The sequence below is a fragment of the Sorghum bicolor genome, chromosome 4, assembly GCF_000003195.3.
Source record: "Sorghum bicolor cultivar BTx623 chromosome 4, Sorghum_bicolor_NCBIv3, whole genome shotgun sequence".
NCBI classification, from domain to species: domain Eukaryota; kingdom Viridiplantae; phylum Streptophyta; class Magnoliopsida; order Poales; family Poaceae; genus Sorghum; species Sorghum bicolor.
Genome location: NC_012873.2, coordinates 63,683,573 through 63,700,383, shown reverse-complemented (window position 1 = coordinate 63,700,383; position 16,811 = coordinate 63,683,573). Strand labels below are relative to the sequence as shown.

Below are 16,811 nucleotides of genomic sequence, written 5' to 3'. Positions count from 1 at the left end.
GCCTATCCTGGAAGCTTCTGCAAGTTCTGAGCTAGATGTAAAGTTTGTGAGACTTGCGCCCTTTCAATTCCTAATTAATCTTTCCTCTACTCAATCCTATTGGACTCTGTTTAGATAAATTTAAACTAATAATTGTTAGCTACGGCTAAAAATTAGCCAACTACAAATAGATTAGTGTTAGCACATGTTTGATTTAGGTTCATATCATGTCATGTACGTGACTACAAATAGACTAGTGTGCTTCTTTAACTCTCTTTTCTCTCACTGTCCAAATCGGACACCTCATATATTCTCTCTCCACCGCACAGGCTACGAGACAACCAAAGGCTTTGTTTGGTTCCGACTATTTTTTTAACATCTATCACATCGAATGTTTGAATACATGTATGAAATATTAAATATAGGCTATCTACGAAACTAAAAACACAACTAGTTTGCAAGATGATTTTTTCAGTCTAATTAGTCCGTGATTGAATACTAATTGTTATAGTTATATATATACTACAATAACTGTTAAACTTTAGCACCTCCAACCAAACAACCCTAAACTTGAAAGCAATGACAGGCTGTCACGGCGAGGGTGGACTCAGAGACATAGGCGGTCCAGTGCTAGGGCATCATCTATGAAGTGGGTGCAACCAAATGGAGCAGAGGAAGTTGTGCGAGAAGGTCATGGCGATGGTTGGATAGAGTAGGTCGGATGTGGCGTAGGAGGCTTAGGCAGAGTGGCACGACAGCTATCGTGTTACACACAAGGACCTTAAGTTTAGGGGATAATAAGGCATATGCGTATAGAGATAAGAAGACAGGGGAATTCTTCTTAGAAATTTGGCTAAGAATCATCTTACCTATTAGTCATTGTTTTTTATGGACTATGGCTAATTTTAGCTACTATTTTCTCCGCTTTTAAATGTTATATTAGGACATGTTTTAATGTTTTGCTAGTATCTTAGCTTGGCAACGTAAATACAAGCAACTTGTTTAGATGTGCAACAAGATCACCTCGGTGCTTGTGTTTCAAGGCCTAGTTCCCAAAAAATTTTGTAAAATTTTTTAGATTCCCCGTCACATCGAACCTTTAGACGCATGCATGGAGTATTAAATATATACGAAAATAAAAACTAATTACACAGTTTGGTCGGAATTGACGAGACGAATCTTTTAAGCTTAGTTAGCCTATGATTAGATAATATTTGTCAAATACAAAAGAAAGTGCTACAGTGTCGATTTTTCAATTTTTTTGAACTAAACAAGGCCCAAGATTTTCCTCACCAACTTGAGCCAACCAGATTAGCTCTCCAGCCTTGGCAAGTTAACCTGGCCTAGCAAAGTGAGGGCAGCAACAAAACATATCCTCAATTTTGTCCTAAGTTAAATATTTATATTTTTTATATAGCTTCTGTTTTACACTTAAATATACATTATATTTAAATACATACTTCTACGTGTATGGAAAGACAAAATATCTAATTTGGATGGAATCGATACAGTAGATTCTTGTATTCCACGTGCACCAAGCTCATTCCCCCGACTGTCCCCAGGGCCCACAGGCGTCCGACTTTTTTTTGATAATGCCCATTGCCCACAGCCCACAGGCGTCCGACTACTTTGCCCACAGGCGTCCTAGGCTCCTAGCAGCGGCACCAAGCTCATTCCCCCGACTGTCCCCAATGCGCAGTCCGCGAGGCCTCCTCGCCGCCTCCGGCTACCTTGCGGGCCGCCATGCTCCGTCGACCTCCGTATCCACCACTGGCCACCACTCCCTATTCGCCCGCACCTTCCAAATCCTAGCCCAGTCGGAGCCCGTCCGCCTCCAGAAGCTCCCGGCACCCAACTCCGGTCTGTGAACCTGCCACCTAGAAGCCACACTGTCGCCTCTTAATTTATTATCTTTGGTAGCCGTTCTAAAATTCCTCCTTTTGATTATTCTTTGTCCTGGGTCCCGGTTCAGGGATCTTAGAGCTGAGGCTGGACCGGCCGGAGGTCAAGAACGCCATTAATTGGGATTTGATGAGGAGGCTGCGGAGCGCCATAGAGAAGATTCAGACCGACACGACGGCGAAGGTCGTCCTTGTTGCGAGCTCCGTGCCGGGGGCTTTCTGTGCAGGCGCCGATCTCAAGGTCTGGACTGTTCAGCTTGGTTTGATGGGTTTAGCCTCTTGGACACAGTTAAATGAACATGAGTTTCGATTTCAGTAGAAGAAGACAGGCAAAAGTGGTTTAGGTGCATATGCGTATTCCAGATTAGTTATTGTTGATTAAAGAGCAGTTGTGAAATGCTATCAGCGGAATTGATTGGTGAACTTTGCGCGATGATGATATTGATGTTCAGAAATAGTGTGTGTCTTAGATGTCTTAGATTTAATTGTTAAAAAGAAAAGGAATGGTTGAAGTGGTGTGAAGTGGAGTGGGGAAGAGAAAGACTCATGGCTAAGCCAACACATAGAAGGGTCGGTATCTGTATCTTGAGGCGCGTCTAAGTATATGAGATAAAAGGATGCGCCATGTTTTGATAGACAATTTTTTTTGCAAAGAAGGTTTGAAGGACAACTCTAGAAACTCTAGGGTCTATTACTAGTAGTAAAGACTAGAGTGTGTGGCTCCAAGAGGAACAACCATGACCCTCATATGTATGTTGAAGTACTATTATTCCGCTTGTGATCGTGTGATTGCTCTAGATATGATTGTATATAATTTTGGCATGCACTAAAATAAAGTAACTTATATCAGAAACCAATGGAAATTAATCTAGAAATCTTTAGTATTTTGTTTCGTTGATGGCTGTTCTATTTCTGAAACTCATAACTTTTGACAGTAACTAACTGTTTCTACGATTTCTGATTATTTCCTATTTTTGGAAACATTATGTATAGTATCCTTGAAATGTTCCTTACAATTTATTTTATTTTATTGAAAGTCTTCCTTACAATTTAATCATGGATATGTCCCACAGTCCCACCAAACTCAGGTCGGATGCTTTTGTATCTTTGAGAATTAATAATTTGTAGCATATCTTTTCTATTAGCAGCTATAAAGTGATTGCCATAAGCCTTTATTATGTAGTGACATCAGAGTACTGCTAAAAGGATCATTTTTGCACATTCCGCTATGACATTGATTTCTCAACCAATTTGTTTGACATATCATAATTAATACAGTAATACTTGCCTCCTTGCCTCTGTCCCTTATTTTGACCTTTAGATCAGTTCAAAAATAAGAACGTCATATTCACTGTATAATGACTAACGAGACAAGGGTCGCATCTCAGAGCAGTAGTATTGTTAGCAGGAAAGGAGGCTAATGAAATCTTCTGACGTTGGGGAGTATGCTAGATCCTTGAGATCTACATTTTCGTCTTTTGAGGTTTGCACCTGGAACTCAATTTTAATGTGCCTTTTGTATTTGTAACATTAAATCAACAAAATGGGTAATGGGTAAACATACAACTACGCTCATCTTTATACAACTTGCCCCATGACTCATTTTTCTTATCATTGGCCATAGTTATTCGATGTACATATCCGCATATGTTGTTCTCACAGTACTTACAAATCACAGTTTGTTTCAATAGGCACTCCCTATTCCAACAATTGCTGTCATTGAAGGAGCTGCCCTTGGTGGTGGGCTAGAACTGGCTTTGGCATGCGACCTCCGAATATGCGGTGGTGCCTTTGTTCTGGAGTATTACCAAATTCTGTCCATCCTTATTGGATAACTATTTCCTGTTGTTTTGGATATTGAAATGCATACCTACACTCTGCAGGGGAATATGCAGAACTTGGACTGCCAGAAACAGGCCTTGCTATTATACCTGGGTATGGAAATATATAACCTACACAACCTTGTGTTTTTATAAACGTTTTTTTCAAGAAAATGTCAAGATGCTCTGAAAAAAATAGCCTGAAGTACATAGGGAGTCCCTAGTCTGGTGCGATTATTTAGTCTTGAATTGTGACTTGATAAATCTAGCCGTAACTGGACGTGATTTCATAGAAAATAAACTGCTTGCTTCAATAGGGCTTAGGGGGCAATTAACCATATCCTGAAAATAAACTGCTTGCTTCAATAGGGCCTAATATTACTGCTCAGGAAGACTTAGTCAACATTATGCCTGAAGACTGACCTTGTAGTTAACATAGATTTATTCACTTCTTTGACGTGGCTGGTAAAAGTTTGACACAAAGATTCAAGCGTAAAAAACTTGTAGAAGTAAGCATCTACATCAACTTTAAGTACCTTGCGAATAGTCGATTTGATATGTTGATGCTGAAAAGGTGAAACTGACAAGCAGGACTTTACATGTGTTTACTTTTCTAGAATCAAAATTGATAGTGGTTTTCTTTGTCATGATAGAACTTTCCCGCTGCATGTTTTGACTATAGTAATTGTACACACATTTCTTGATGTACACAACATTGAAAAGTGCACAGAACCTAACCAAAACTACCAGAGTAATCAGCTTCGGTGAAATAACTTCCGTTTGCTGCACTATACAGAGCTGGAGGTACACAACGCCTTCCAAGGATCGTAGGGAGATCCAGAGCAAAGGAACTGATATTCACTGGCCGCAAATGTGGCGCAGCTGAAGCTGTAATGATGGGTAATGCTAGCCTTGTTATTTGTTACCTATTTTTACCTACTTATATTACTTATTGCAACAACTCTTAACTCGGCGTTTGGGTTTCAGGATTAGCAAACTATTGTGTTCCAGCAGGAGAGGCTTACCAGAAGGCTCTTGACATTGCCTGTGAGATAACTCAGAAGGTAAGGCTTACTGTTAATCTGGTCTTTCAAAGACAGGATTTTCTTCATGAGTTACGCTTCCCATCTAAAATTTACATGCCACAGTATATATATTACCAAAAAAAACATGCAAATGATAACAAGTTTCTGCCAGGATCAGTCAATTTGTGTGAACGCATTCATTGAAAACCAACAATAATTGAAATAATAGAGCTTGCAGGGTTCATTTCATTGAGATCACTGGTCCAGTGGCCCGGACCTTAATCCGCTCTGAACTTGGTTCTCGTTCTTCCAGGGTCCCTTGGGGATAAGGATGGCAAAGAAGGCTATCAATGAGGGGACAGAGGTGGCCGACATGTCCTCAGCGCTGGCTATCGAAGGGGAGTGCTACGAGCAGCTGCTGCACACGCAGGATCGCCTTGAGGCCCTGGCTGCATTCGCCGAGAAGAGGAAGCCTGTGTACACAGGAAAGTAGTATCAGAAACAGAATGGATGGTAATCGTCCTGAGAGTCTGCTACAACTACAAGGAGTGACTTGAGCGAGCCGTGTTTTAAGGAATGGGTGTGCACTGGGCCTTGGAATCGGTACAGAAGAGTGAAGAGACCCAACAGGCAATGTTTTCAGCTCAGACAGGCCGGGCTGCATGGGCTGGGATAACACGGTTCGCGTCACGCTAAAGCCCGCGCCTGCGCCTGCGCGGTGGTTGGACCGGGTGGTCAGCTAGCGGTTCCTGCTAGTGCTAGGACGGCACGGCGCTGCTGCTCCGGTTTTCCGCAACGAGGGCAGGGGAATTTTTTTTATTTTTAGCCTAAATTTAAAACATATTTCAAATTTGATCCGCTTTTGAAAGTATTTTCAAAACTAGGCCGTTTGGACCCGCCACCATGTATGGCGTGGCAAATGCACAGAACCCCGCCATGCATGGCGGCGGGTACTACTGCTGACGTGGCATGGTTCAGGGGGACACCTGCTGACGTGGCTAACACGTGGCGGGGTACGTGGCAAATAGTACCCCGCCACGCATCATGATGGGATGCAACCCCGCCGCGCATCATGGCGGGGTGCTCCCTGTCTGATAAATCGCCCACCCTCTGCTTTCTCTGTGTTTTCTGGTGGCACTTTCGTTCATTTGTGGTAATTATTGTCTATAAATTGCACTAATTATACAGTTTCCAGTTTTTCTGTAAATCACGAGACGAATTTTTTAAGCCTAGTTACTTTATAATTAGATATTTTTTTATTAAATAAAAACGAAATTACTATAGTGTTAAAATCTAAAAAGTTTTTGGATCTAAACAAAGCCACCCTATAGTGTGTATGCGTGGAGAAAGAGAGAGAGGTCAGGCTTGCCCATCGTGAGAGGCAAAGTGACCAGTAGTCTAGGGTGTTGGGTCTTGTTTAGGTCTTAAAAGATTTTGCAAAATTTTTTAATTTCCCGTCACATCAATTTCAAATAAATTTATTCAAAAATTAGATTTAAATGTCTATTTAATGATACTAATTTTATATTATAAATATTAATATTTTTAATAAATATTTAATCAAAGTTATTTTTCAAAAGAAAAATAACAGACATTTAAGAACAGAAAATGTGCGTGCTGCGCACAGCACTGCGCGCGTGCTGCCACCAGCAGCACTGTACAGCAGCAGCAGCACTGTACGCACAGTGAAAATAACTTTGATTAAATATTTATTAAAAATATTAATATTTATAATATAAAATTAGTATCATTAAATAGATATTTAAATCTAATTTTTGAATAAATTTATTTGAAATTAAAAATATATCTCTAAAGATTTGATGTGACGGGAAATCTGAAAAATTTTGCAAAATCTTTTGGGAACAAAACAAGACTCAACACCCTATACTACTGTCACTTTGTATAACACTCCAAAAAATTTTAATTTTGGATTGTTATTAGAAAATACTAAATTAAATAAGGATTTAAATTTTTTTCTAAAATATTCCAAGAATTTATTAATTATTGTTTTTATAAAATGAGAAAAATGTGGAGTTTAAAACTTTTATTAAATTAAGTGGAGGGTGTTTTATTTGATGTGTGTTTCGTGCCCTAGTTTTGTTTGGCTTGTCTCAGAAAAATGAATTTTCAAAATTTCTAGCGAGCCACGTTTAGGTCCTTTCGGTTTTCGGAAAAATAAAACTCCAAAAGTCCTATTTGAAAACTAATTCAAATTCGAGTTGGAAAACAATTTAGAAATGTGTTTAAACTAAAATATATTTGGATTTTAAAATAGTCTAAAAACATGTTATAGAATAATCTCAGATTTTTGAATTCAAAAATGGTTTGAAAATTGGTTTGGTAAAATAGTTTAGAAATCAATCTTCATAAAAAGAAAAGCGTTTCTCCAACCTGGGCCGACCACCCCTCCCTCGGCCCACCTTCCCACTCCCCCCTCTCTCCCACACGCCAGCGGCCCGCCCAGCCAGGCCGCGGCCCAGCGCCCCGCCTCGGCCCGCTAGCAGCCACCGTAGCGCGCACCCGCTGCCATGCGGGCCCCACCTGCCAGCCGCGCTTCAGCCGCTGACGCCCCGGTCCCACGCGTCAGGGCCGTCTCCCACCTCCGAATCGCGCGGGGTGCGCCCGCCGCCGCTCGATTCCACCCGTGCGCGCTAAACGAGGATGCCCGCGCCTATAAAGGGGCTTAGCCCTGTGCGCCGCACGCCCGCCGAACCCTAGAACAACCGCCAACGCCACCCTGTGCCCTAATCGCTGAAAGCCCTAGTTTGGTTTTGGATAATTGATGAAACTCTAGTACTAACCTCTATACTAAGTGTGTAGACTTAATGAGGTTGGTACATGCCAAGTGATGGAGCAAGTGATGATCATGGTGACAATGGTGATGACCACAAGGTGATCAAGTGCTCAACTTGGAAAAGAAGAAAGAGAAAAACAAAACCCTATGGAGATCAAGGCAAAGATATTGCTTAGGGTTTTGGTTTTGGTGATCAAGACACCATAGAGGGTGTGATCACATTTAGGATAGATAGCCGTACTATAAAGAGGGGAATTCTTTGGCAAAGCGGTTATCAAGTGCCACTAGGTGTCATTGTTCATGTGCATGCATTTAGAACCTAGTGAGCTAACTTAACTCCTTCGAAGAAAAATTGTTTGTGAAAATGTTAACACACGTGCACACTTGTTGGTACACACTTTGTGGTGTTGGCACACTTTGGGAAGGAGGTGGAGTTTGAAGGGTAGAGAGAGGATGGGTTCCTCTCTCCCTAGGTTTTCGAGAAAATGAAGTGCATTTTTTCTATTGCGCCGGTGGGAAATTTGGAGAAGTCGCGGAAGTGTTTTTCGCTGAGAAAACACTCACCGGACGCTGGCTCAGAGGCACCGGACGCTGTGTCTGAGCGTCCGGTGTGCAGGCTGCCTGACTCGGTTTGGGTTAGGCACCGGACGATGGGCACCGGACGCAGCTTGGAGCGTCCGGTGGTGTGCGTCCGGTGTGAGGAGGTTTTGCAAACCTCTCTGCGCATGAGTCCGGTGAGCACCGGACGCTCAGGGTGCGTCCGGTGGCTTGCGTCCGGTGACACTGCGAGTTTGCGGAGCTCTCTGCGCATGAGTCCGGTGTGCACCGGACGCGCTCAGCGTCCGGTGCTCTGCAGGTTACCGTTAGACTCTGACACGCGGCTGACTTTGGAGCACCGGACGCAGGTGTTGAGCGTCCGGTGACCCCGCAGTTTGCCCAGTGAAAGAGCCAACGACTCTATTTGTTTGAGGGGCTATAAATACGTGTTTGGCCGGCTTGGGGCACAGACTCTTGGCATTCTTGACTACTAGACATCCTTGTGAGCCTAAGCAAACACCTCCCACTCATCTCCTTCATAGATTATACATCTTTGTGAGATTGGGAGTGATTCCAAGTGCATTTGCTTGAGTGATTGCATCTAGTGGCACTTGGGGATCGTTCTAGCTGCGGTTTTCTTGTTACTCTTGGTGGTTGCCGCCACCTAGACGGCTTGGAGCAGCGGAGGAGGATTGGCACGAGTTGGTGATTGTTCGTGGCCATCTCCCGGTGATTGTGAGAGGTTTGTGCCTACCTCGGCGGAGAGCCAAAGGCAACATTAGTGGATTGCTCGTGTCATTGAGCTACCTCACTTGTGGGTAGGTTCTTGTGGTGTCCTAGTGAGGACGAGGTTCGTGCTACACCTCTTAGCCACCGAACCACCAAGTGTTGGTCGACACAATGGGAACGTAGCGTGCCGGCAAGCACGTGAACCTCGGGGGAAAAATTGCTTGTCTCCATTGTGTTTGTTCATTGGATTTCTCCCGGTGATTGGACTTCATTTTATTGATTGGTTCATCCCCTCTACGCGGTGGTATAAAGATCAAACCTTCTCTCTTACATTCCCGCAAACTAGAGTAGCTTACTTACTTATATAGAAACTTTAGGTAGATCTCTAGTGTAAGTAGTGACATAGCTCTTGTGTGTCTAGTGATCTTAACAACTAGAATTGTTGGATAGGTGGCTTGCAAACACCCCTTTTAGAGCTAGAGCAAAAAGCATCGCTTTGTTATTTACTAACCTCTTGCTCTAGTGAGTTTGTAGAATTTTTAAATAGGCTATTCACCCCCCCTCTAGCCATATTAGGACCTTTCAATCGCGCCGCCGCCGCCATTGCCGCATCCGAGAAGCTTCAGCCGCCGTCGATCTCCGTTTCCACGGTCTCCCGGCCGATAACGACGCTGCCGCGACCTTCGCAGCAAGGTGAGGAAGCCCCGGCACCTACCCCGCCCCCTTTTTCGCTCTCACGTGCTTGCACGCGCTCGCCGGAGGAGCTCCGCCGAAGCCGAGCCATCCACCGTGCGTCGCGCTGTCCTCGGCCAGTCGCAGCAGCCGCGGTGCCTCGCATCGAGTTCGCGATGCCGAGCCGCACGCAACCGTGCCCTCGCTGCGCCCTTCCGTGCCCTTTAGCGCCCTCGCAGCGAGCTCGCCGGAGCCGGCAATGGCGCCGCCGCACGAGCTCCCTGCGCCGCCGAGGCCGCACGCACCGGCCGGCCACCCGACACCCCCCGGTCCACCGTGGACCGGTGGACCACGCCCCTGCCCCTCGGTCCACCGCGCGGGCCGTGGACCCGCCACTCCCGAGCCGCCACGTGGCCAGCCTGGCCGGCCGCCCGCGCCGTTCCCTACCCTTTTTGCAGAAAACTCCCTGCAGATTTTGGTAATAAACACGCAGTCCACAACAGTTCAAAACTAATTAGATCTAGGTCCTGTTTTTAACAGCTAGGACCCTGACGCCGCTAGTATTTATTTATTTAGTCCAAAATGCTTTTATATTCAGTTTTTGATTTATTTAAATACGAAAAATAGCTCTGTTTATTCACAGTTTTGCCACCGATCTAGTTTTGGCCATAGAATGCTCGTTTTAATTCCGATTGAGCCCGTTCTCGTCGCGTTAGTTTCCTTTCGTCGTAAACTACGCTTTAGCAGTAATCGTTACCTCGTTTGACCATTTAGATTTTCACCATAAATACAAAATAATTAATGTCTAACTAAATACCCTTTTAATCTACAAAGAACAATTTAGGTTTACACTTTGGTATTTTCTTTTATAATCTAATATCAACTTTGTTAATGTTAACCTAAGTATTTATTAAATATGATTCTTTTAGTTAAACATAAATTATATAATTAATTTGTTTAATAATTATTTAATGACTTTTTGATTAAAAGCAACTTAGGTTTATATTTTGATCTTTTGTAAATAAATAAATGCCCATGTTATTAATATCAACCTTAATGTTTCTTTATTAATTATAACTTGATTAGTTTAAACATGATATATAATCACTTGATTAGTTGCTTTCATATATGCTATATTTCAAAAACTATAAATGTTTTATTGGCTTCAGTGTTATATAGTTATTTATTAAATAAAATACGACCAGCGTATAGTCGTCTTCTCCGTTACACTACGAACCTCAAAAATCGTGTTCGATTAACGATAGCTCCGTTCTCAATCGTTCTTGTGTTGTCACGATCGTAGCCTCAAGCCTTGTCGTTTAGTGCGCTCTACTTTTCAGAGCTTTACTTTTGATTGATGCTTGTTCTTAGTCGTGATTGTTGTTTGTTTGTCTATGTGTGTTGCTTGGTTGCTACGCGTAGAAGAAGTGTGGTTCGTCAACAGTGAAGACCAGGAGCTGAGGACCGACAGTCGAAGCAGAAGGAAAGAAGCTAAAGAATTCTGAGCAGATATACACTGGAAATTAAGGCAAGTGCAGACACCCTTTGATCATATTGTACCTATGAACTTTAAATACATTCACTTTCCATTGCATGTGTCTTAATACTGCAAACCCTAAGGACATGACTAGTCTTCTACTATATTCCTTGTATACCTGGGTTTATACATGGGTGGTATAGTGAACAGTAGATATGCTTAGTTGCTCTACTCATCTAATCTATATAATAATAAAAATAATGATCTTGCTTAATAAATTCTTCAATGATGATAAATGATTAAATGATGAACAATGGTCACTTCGGTGATGGAGATGTTGCGGTGCTTGCGAGCATCGTGGTTTGGTTGAGGAAAGGGGGAGCGGGTACCGTTGGTGGTCCGGTTTGCCGGGCGTACCCGTCTCTGCTCTCCGTAAGGACTTAGTCAGGGAGCGGCCTCCTGGGACTTACAGTGCAGCTCCAAGCTATATGGCTCTGGCTTGACTAATTATCAGGACCTCCGCTGGTAGGGTGTTACTTTCCGGGTAGGCGTAAGGAAGTAGCTTGGGTATTCATATTAAGAGGTCGGTCAGTTCGGGGTCCCATTGCTATGGGCACGGCTGCCGCGCGCCCCGGCAAAAACTTACGAGTGGCATCCTATTAGTTGGACCCTGTGAAAGGTCTCGTAGTGAGACCCTGCCTGCTCACCTTGGCAGTATTTTGGGGAGTCGCGACCCCGGGCAAATGGGAATCACGACTTGGAGTGAACGTGCACACCTCTGCAGAGTGTAAAACTGATATATCAGCCGTGCTCACGGTCACGAGCGGCCCAGACTCTCACTTGATGAGCAAATTGGATTCACTGGATACTTGGAGATGGATCTTGGCGAGGTTGCTACCTCGTGTTTTGGCGGAATGGCTATTCCGTGTTGGCAGGATTGCTATCCTGTGTTAATAATTGGGGTTAATCCCTGGACTACTATAATTATTTACTATAATAATTAGGATAGTTTTTAAAAGATGCTAATTACTACTTACACTAATTAAGGGTTGGGTTTATGCTACTCATAATAAGTAGTAGGTTGATCTAATAATAGTCATAAATAAAAGTGATCAACTAAAATGCTACCGCAGTCAAACCCAGTCAGCTTTACCTTATTTTAAGCCTTGCATGTCATTACTTTCCGTCTGTGCTTGCTGAGTTCGACATGAACTCACCCTTGCTATTTCCCCCACACCCCCGGTGTGTAGTAAAGTGCTGCTCAGAAGAAGGACATAGATGCTATGGAGTTTTCTAGAAGCTTATCAGAAGTGCTTGGCGTACGGAGCCCCAGTCAACCGTCCCTGAGAAGAATGGAGCCTAAGAAGTTCTAGCTACTGTTTCCGCGTACTCTGATGTTTTGTAAGTGTTATTATAAATATGTTTTCCGATATATATAACATTGTTTCTGATATTTCTATTCTTTTGTTATATGTGTGGACTTCCTGGGCACACATATAACGACTCTGATCTTATTTTAAAAGCCAGGGTGTGACACTTTGCCTCTCACGATGGGCAAGCCTGACCTCTCTCTCTTTCTCCACGTTTCTCCACGCATACACACTATAGGGTGCCTTTGTTTAGATCCAAAATTTTTTTAGATTTTAACACCGTAGTAATTTCGTTTTTATTTAATAAAAAATATCTAATTATAAAATAACTAGGCTTAAAAAATTCGTCTCGTGATTTACAGAGAAACTGTATAATTAGTGCAATTTATAGACAATAATTAACATAAATGAACGAAAGTGCCACTAGAGAACACAGAGAAAGCAGAGGGTGGGCCATTTGTCAGACAAGGAGCACCCCGCCATGATGCGCGGCAGGGTTGCATCCCGCCATGATGCGTGGCGGAGTACTATTTACCACATACCCCGCCACGTGTTAGCCACGTCAGCAGGTATCCCTCTGAACCATGCCACGTCAGCAGTAGTACTCCGTCTCCATGCATGGCGGGGTTCTGTGCATTTGCCCCGCCATGCATGGTGGGGGACTAGTTTTGAAAATATTTTCAAAAACGGATTAAATTTGAAATATGTTTTAAATTTGGGTTAAAAATAAAAAAAATTCGGGCAGGGCAGCTGCAGGGCTGCAGGCTGCAGCTCCTCCTCCTCCGCCCCCGCCCCCGCCCCCCGGGGCTGCCGGCGTGCACGTGCTCTGGTACAGCTCCTTTCGAGCGAGTTCAGGCCGAGAGAGCTGCTGGGCGAGTATAATATTCGATCTGAGAAACTCGTGAATGCGTGATCCATATCCAAAAATGCCCGTTGCGTCTGTCTCCCTCCCTCTCTGCCCATCTCTACCTGACGCGGCGACACCTCGTCACTGCCCAATCAGTGTCCCAGTATTTACCCAGGCGCAGCTCCTGCTCCTCCGCACCTGCTGCTCCAGTTCAGCTCTGCCAACATGCTCGGCCTCCGGCGCCTCCTCGTTGTCTCCGGCCGCCACGCGCCGGAGGTCACCTCCGCCTGTGCGGCGTCCTCCCACAGCGCCGTCTTCTTTCGCGCGCTCCAAATCCTCGCCCAGCCGGGGCCCGTCCGCCTCCACAAGCTCTCGGCTCCGGACACCGGTCTGTCTGTACTGAGCCCGCTCCATCTCAACGAAATTTCGCATTTGCTTGTAGGGATTGTGTTTACTCAGATGTGATTCGTTGGCTACAGGGATCGTGGAGCTGAGGCTGGAGCGGCCGGAGGCCAAGAACGCCATAGGGAAGGAGATGCTCCACGGGCTGCGGAGCGCCATCCAGGAGGTGGTGGCCGACACGGCTGCAAACGTCGTCTTGGTGGCGAGCTCCGTGCCCAAGGTTTTCTGCGCGGGCGCCGATCTCAAGGTATCTGATGCATTAGCTCTGTTCTGGAAGTTTGATTTTGCTCATTACTCATTATAGGATTAGGATTCCTACTAGTTCGTGAGTTGTGCTGACACAGGGTATCTTTCAGTGGCAACAATTGAGTATTCTCAGTTTAGTTGCTATAGGTCTATAACACATATGCTGACACCAGACTCATGAGCGGTTTCATTTCATTAATCCCCACACTTCTAAGTCTTTGCTGATGGACTAGATGCTAATATTATGTGCACCGACAATTGAGTATTCCGGGAAGACAATTTGTGAACTATATATGATCATTTCATTTCAATCAAAGAAATAAATAAATGATCGTAGGTGAAAAATTTTGGCTTGTTGGATTTCTAGAGCACATAGAGGACTATTCAGATGAATTTCAGAAAACAATTATTAAAAAAATATTCTGAACATGTTTGCATATTTTATCAACGAATTGAGAAAAAAACAGAGTCAACAGCTACTGGAAGGTCAGACTTATGTTCTAGCAATAGGATGATTGGTGATGAACTCCAAAGTTAGAATAAATGTACTACATTATGACTTTATGAGTAACTTAAGTGGCTATGACTCTTTGCACACTGTTTACAGTGTTGCTTTATGAAGAAATTTTTTTGATTTGCTAAACAAGTGCTAGACACTCGTTTATATTTGACCATTGTGTATCAGGTATAAAACTGAACATGTATCCGTTTTACAGAAAATGACGGGTGCAATGATGTACCGCGTGTCCTTTATGTTGACAGGAAAGGAGGTTGATGGGCCCTACTGAAGTTCGGGACTTTGTTAATTCCTTAAGATCTACATTTTCATCCTTTGAGGTTTGTTGCGAAATAATAGTATATTATTTATATCTGTATGGTTGCTCTCAGATCTTTAGAAAATAGAAAATCCATGGTGATGAAAAATGAACTTTAGATAAAGCTATCCAGACCAATTTTTCATGTCATATGCATTCTCAAGTGCCTTTTAACTGACAGGTGCTGCATAAATCCTCTAGTAGATGTGAATTTTTCTATCATGTTTAAACAGGCACTGTCTATTCCTACAATTGCTGTTGTTGAAGGGGTTGCTTTCGGTGGCGGGTTAGAATTGGCTCTGTCATGTGATCTTCGCATATGTGGTAGTGATTTTAATCTGCATCCATCTTCTGCTTAGCGGAGCAGCTTTTGCTCATTTCTTTCACCAAATGAATGCATTTTTTTCTTTTCAAAATGATGTCAGGCGAGGATGCAAAATTCAGTTTGCCAGAGACTGGCCTTGCTATTATTCCGGGGTATGTCACATAGTCTGTTCTTTACTTTGAAAGTTCTTTTTTATACATACTGCTGATGTTTTCTCTCAAATAAAATTGGAGGCTTAGAGCTATGGTAGCCATGTAAATTTAATTATAACTACGAGTCAAACATGTTCCTGCTATAAAATTTTCTCGCCTCAATGCATGCATTCCACCCTTCATAACATTGTTAAAAATTTCAGCCTTGATTCTGATTTTCTTGAAACGTAAAGGCTGTTATATTGATCATTATACTTGAGTGGCATATCACAACGAAATTACCTTGAGAATTATTTGGACAACCAGTTTCAAATGATATTTTCAGCTGTTGACATCCATTTGATACAATATACAGTGCTGGAGGAACTCAGCGCCTTCCTAGGATTGTTGGAAGGTCAAGAGCAAAGGAACTAATATTCACTGGCCGTAGATTTGATGCAGTGGAAGCTGCAACTATGGGTCAGTTTAACATCTTCAGATTTGCTCCCTGCTGTTACGACTTCTTCCTCAAGGACACCTTTTATCGATTCTTAGAAGGGTCATGTATGCTCACATTGCAGGAGTAGTAAACTACTGTGTCAGTTTAACATCTTCAGATTTGCTCCCTGCTGTTACGACTTCTTCCTCAAGGACACCTTTTATCGATTCTTAGAAGGGTCATGTATGCTCACATTGCAGGAGTAGTAAACTACTGTGTTCCTGCTGGCGAGGCTTATCAAAAGGCTCTTGAACTTGCACGGGAGATAAACCAGAAAGTAAGAAATCGCTGAACAGACTACATGCTTTATTTAACAAAAAATCAGCAAAGTTATTGGCATCTGAGAATTCCAAGCAGATACTTTGTTTGTCCGTGTTCATTAATTTGCTTCAATTGGTTCATGCTAGTCGCTAGATCACTGGCCCACCCTCCTTGTAAATATTATGAGCTTTGGTTCTTTATTTCAGGGCCCAGTAGCGGTAAAAATGGCTAAGAAGGCCATCAATCAAGGGGCAGAGGTAGACATGCCCTCGGCATTGGCTGTTGAAGAAGAATGCTACGAGCAAGTTCTGCACACTCAGGATCGTCTTGAAGGTCTAGCCGCATTTGCCGAGAAAAGGAAGCCTGTATATAAAGGGAAGTAGGGCTGTAGATGGTCTTTGATTCATCATAAATTCATAATGGAAAGTTACATTAACATGCCATCCCAATAGTGGCATGACTGCATGATATGTGCAAATTCATGTCTTTTCTCTGTAACTTTCAGAAAATAAGATGCATCTGGGCTGCTAGCCTGCTAGCTACGTATTTTGAAGTGAATTCGGCTGTGGCTTTGGACTTCAGATAGACAGATTCGACCAGATTCTCCTGGGCTGAATGCAGTCCATTTCCCCTACAAATGTGAGATTTGAGTTGGATCTCAATCTCACACTCTCTAATCACTACTGATCAAAGCAAGCCATCACGCTGTGAGATTGTCCAAATTAGCATGGGGCTAATGCTTAATTCTAGTTTGCAGCACTAACATAGAGTTTTTTTATCAAAGAATTAACATGGAGTTACCCAATAAGCACAGCAGTCAATTTTGCGCTTTCTGAACCATGAATTGAGCGAAAGAAATCAAGTTTATTATTGGGTAACGTCAACGAAGCTACGCGGCAACAAACAACAGCCCACGGGCTGCTGTCCGGCCCAGGTAGGCTTCCAGGCCGTGCGCCGCTTAGCCGCTGGGCGTGTGCGTGT

General features: G+C 43.4%; 2 protein-coding genes across 3 annotated transcripts; both read left to right on the top strand.

The window, feature by feature from the left end:
- Positions 1,600-5,686, top strand: LOC8073970 (probable enoyl-CoA hydratase 2, mitochondrial). Its single transcript, XM_002454506.2, has 8 exons — positions 1,600-1,839; positions 1,952-2,121; positions 3,289-3,363; positions 3,572-3,662; positions 3,764-3,815; positions 4,497-4,600; positions 4,688-4,764; positions 5,039-5,686. Exons 1-8 carry the CDS (start codon positions 1,671-1,673, stop codon positions 5,216-5,218), a joined length of 918 nt encoding a protein of 305 aa, XP_002454551.1. The 5' UTR covers positions 1,600-1,670; the 3' UTR covers positions 5,219-5,686.
- On the top strand, positions 13,215-16,411 carry LOC8073969 (probable enoyl-CoA hydratase 2, mitochondrial). Of its 2 annotated transcripts, XM_002454505.2 has the most exons (8): positions 13,219-13,539; positions 13,631-13,800; positions 14,562-14,636; positions 14,848-14,938; positions 15,040-15,091; positions 15,447-15,550; positions 15,770-15,846; positions 16,037-16,411. In XM_002454505.2, exons 1-8 carry the CDS (start codon positions 13,377-13,379, stop codon positions 16,211-16,213), a joined length of 909 nt encoding a protein of 302 aa, XP_002454550.1. In that variant the 5' UTR covers positions 13,219-13,376; the 3' UTR covers positions 16,214-16,411. The 2 variants fall into 2 exon arrangements, with proteins under 2 accessions (XP_021314417.1, XP_002454550.1); XM_021458742.1 differs by lacking the exon at positions 16,037-16,411 and having other exon boundaries at positions 13,215-13,539; positions 15,652-15,792.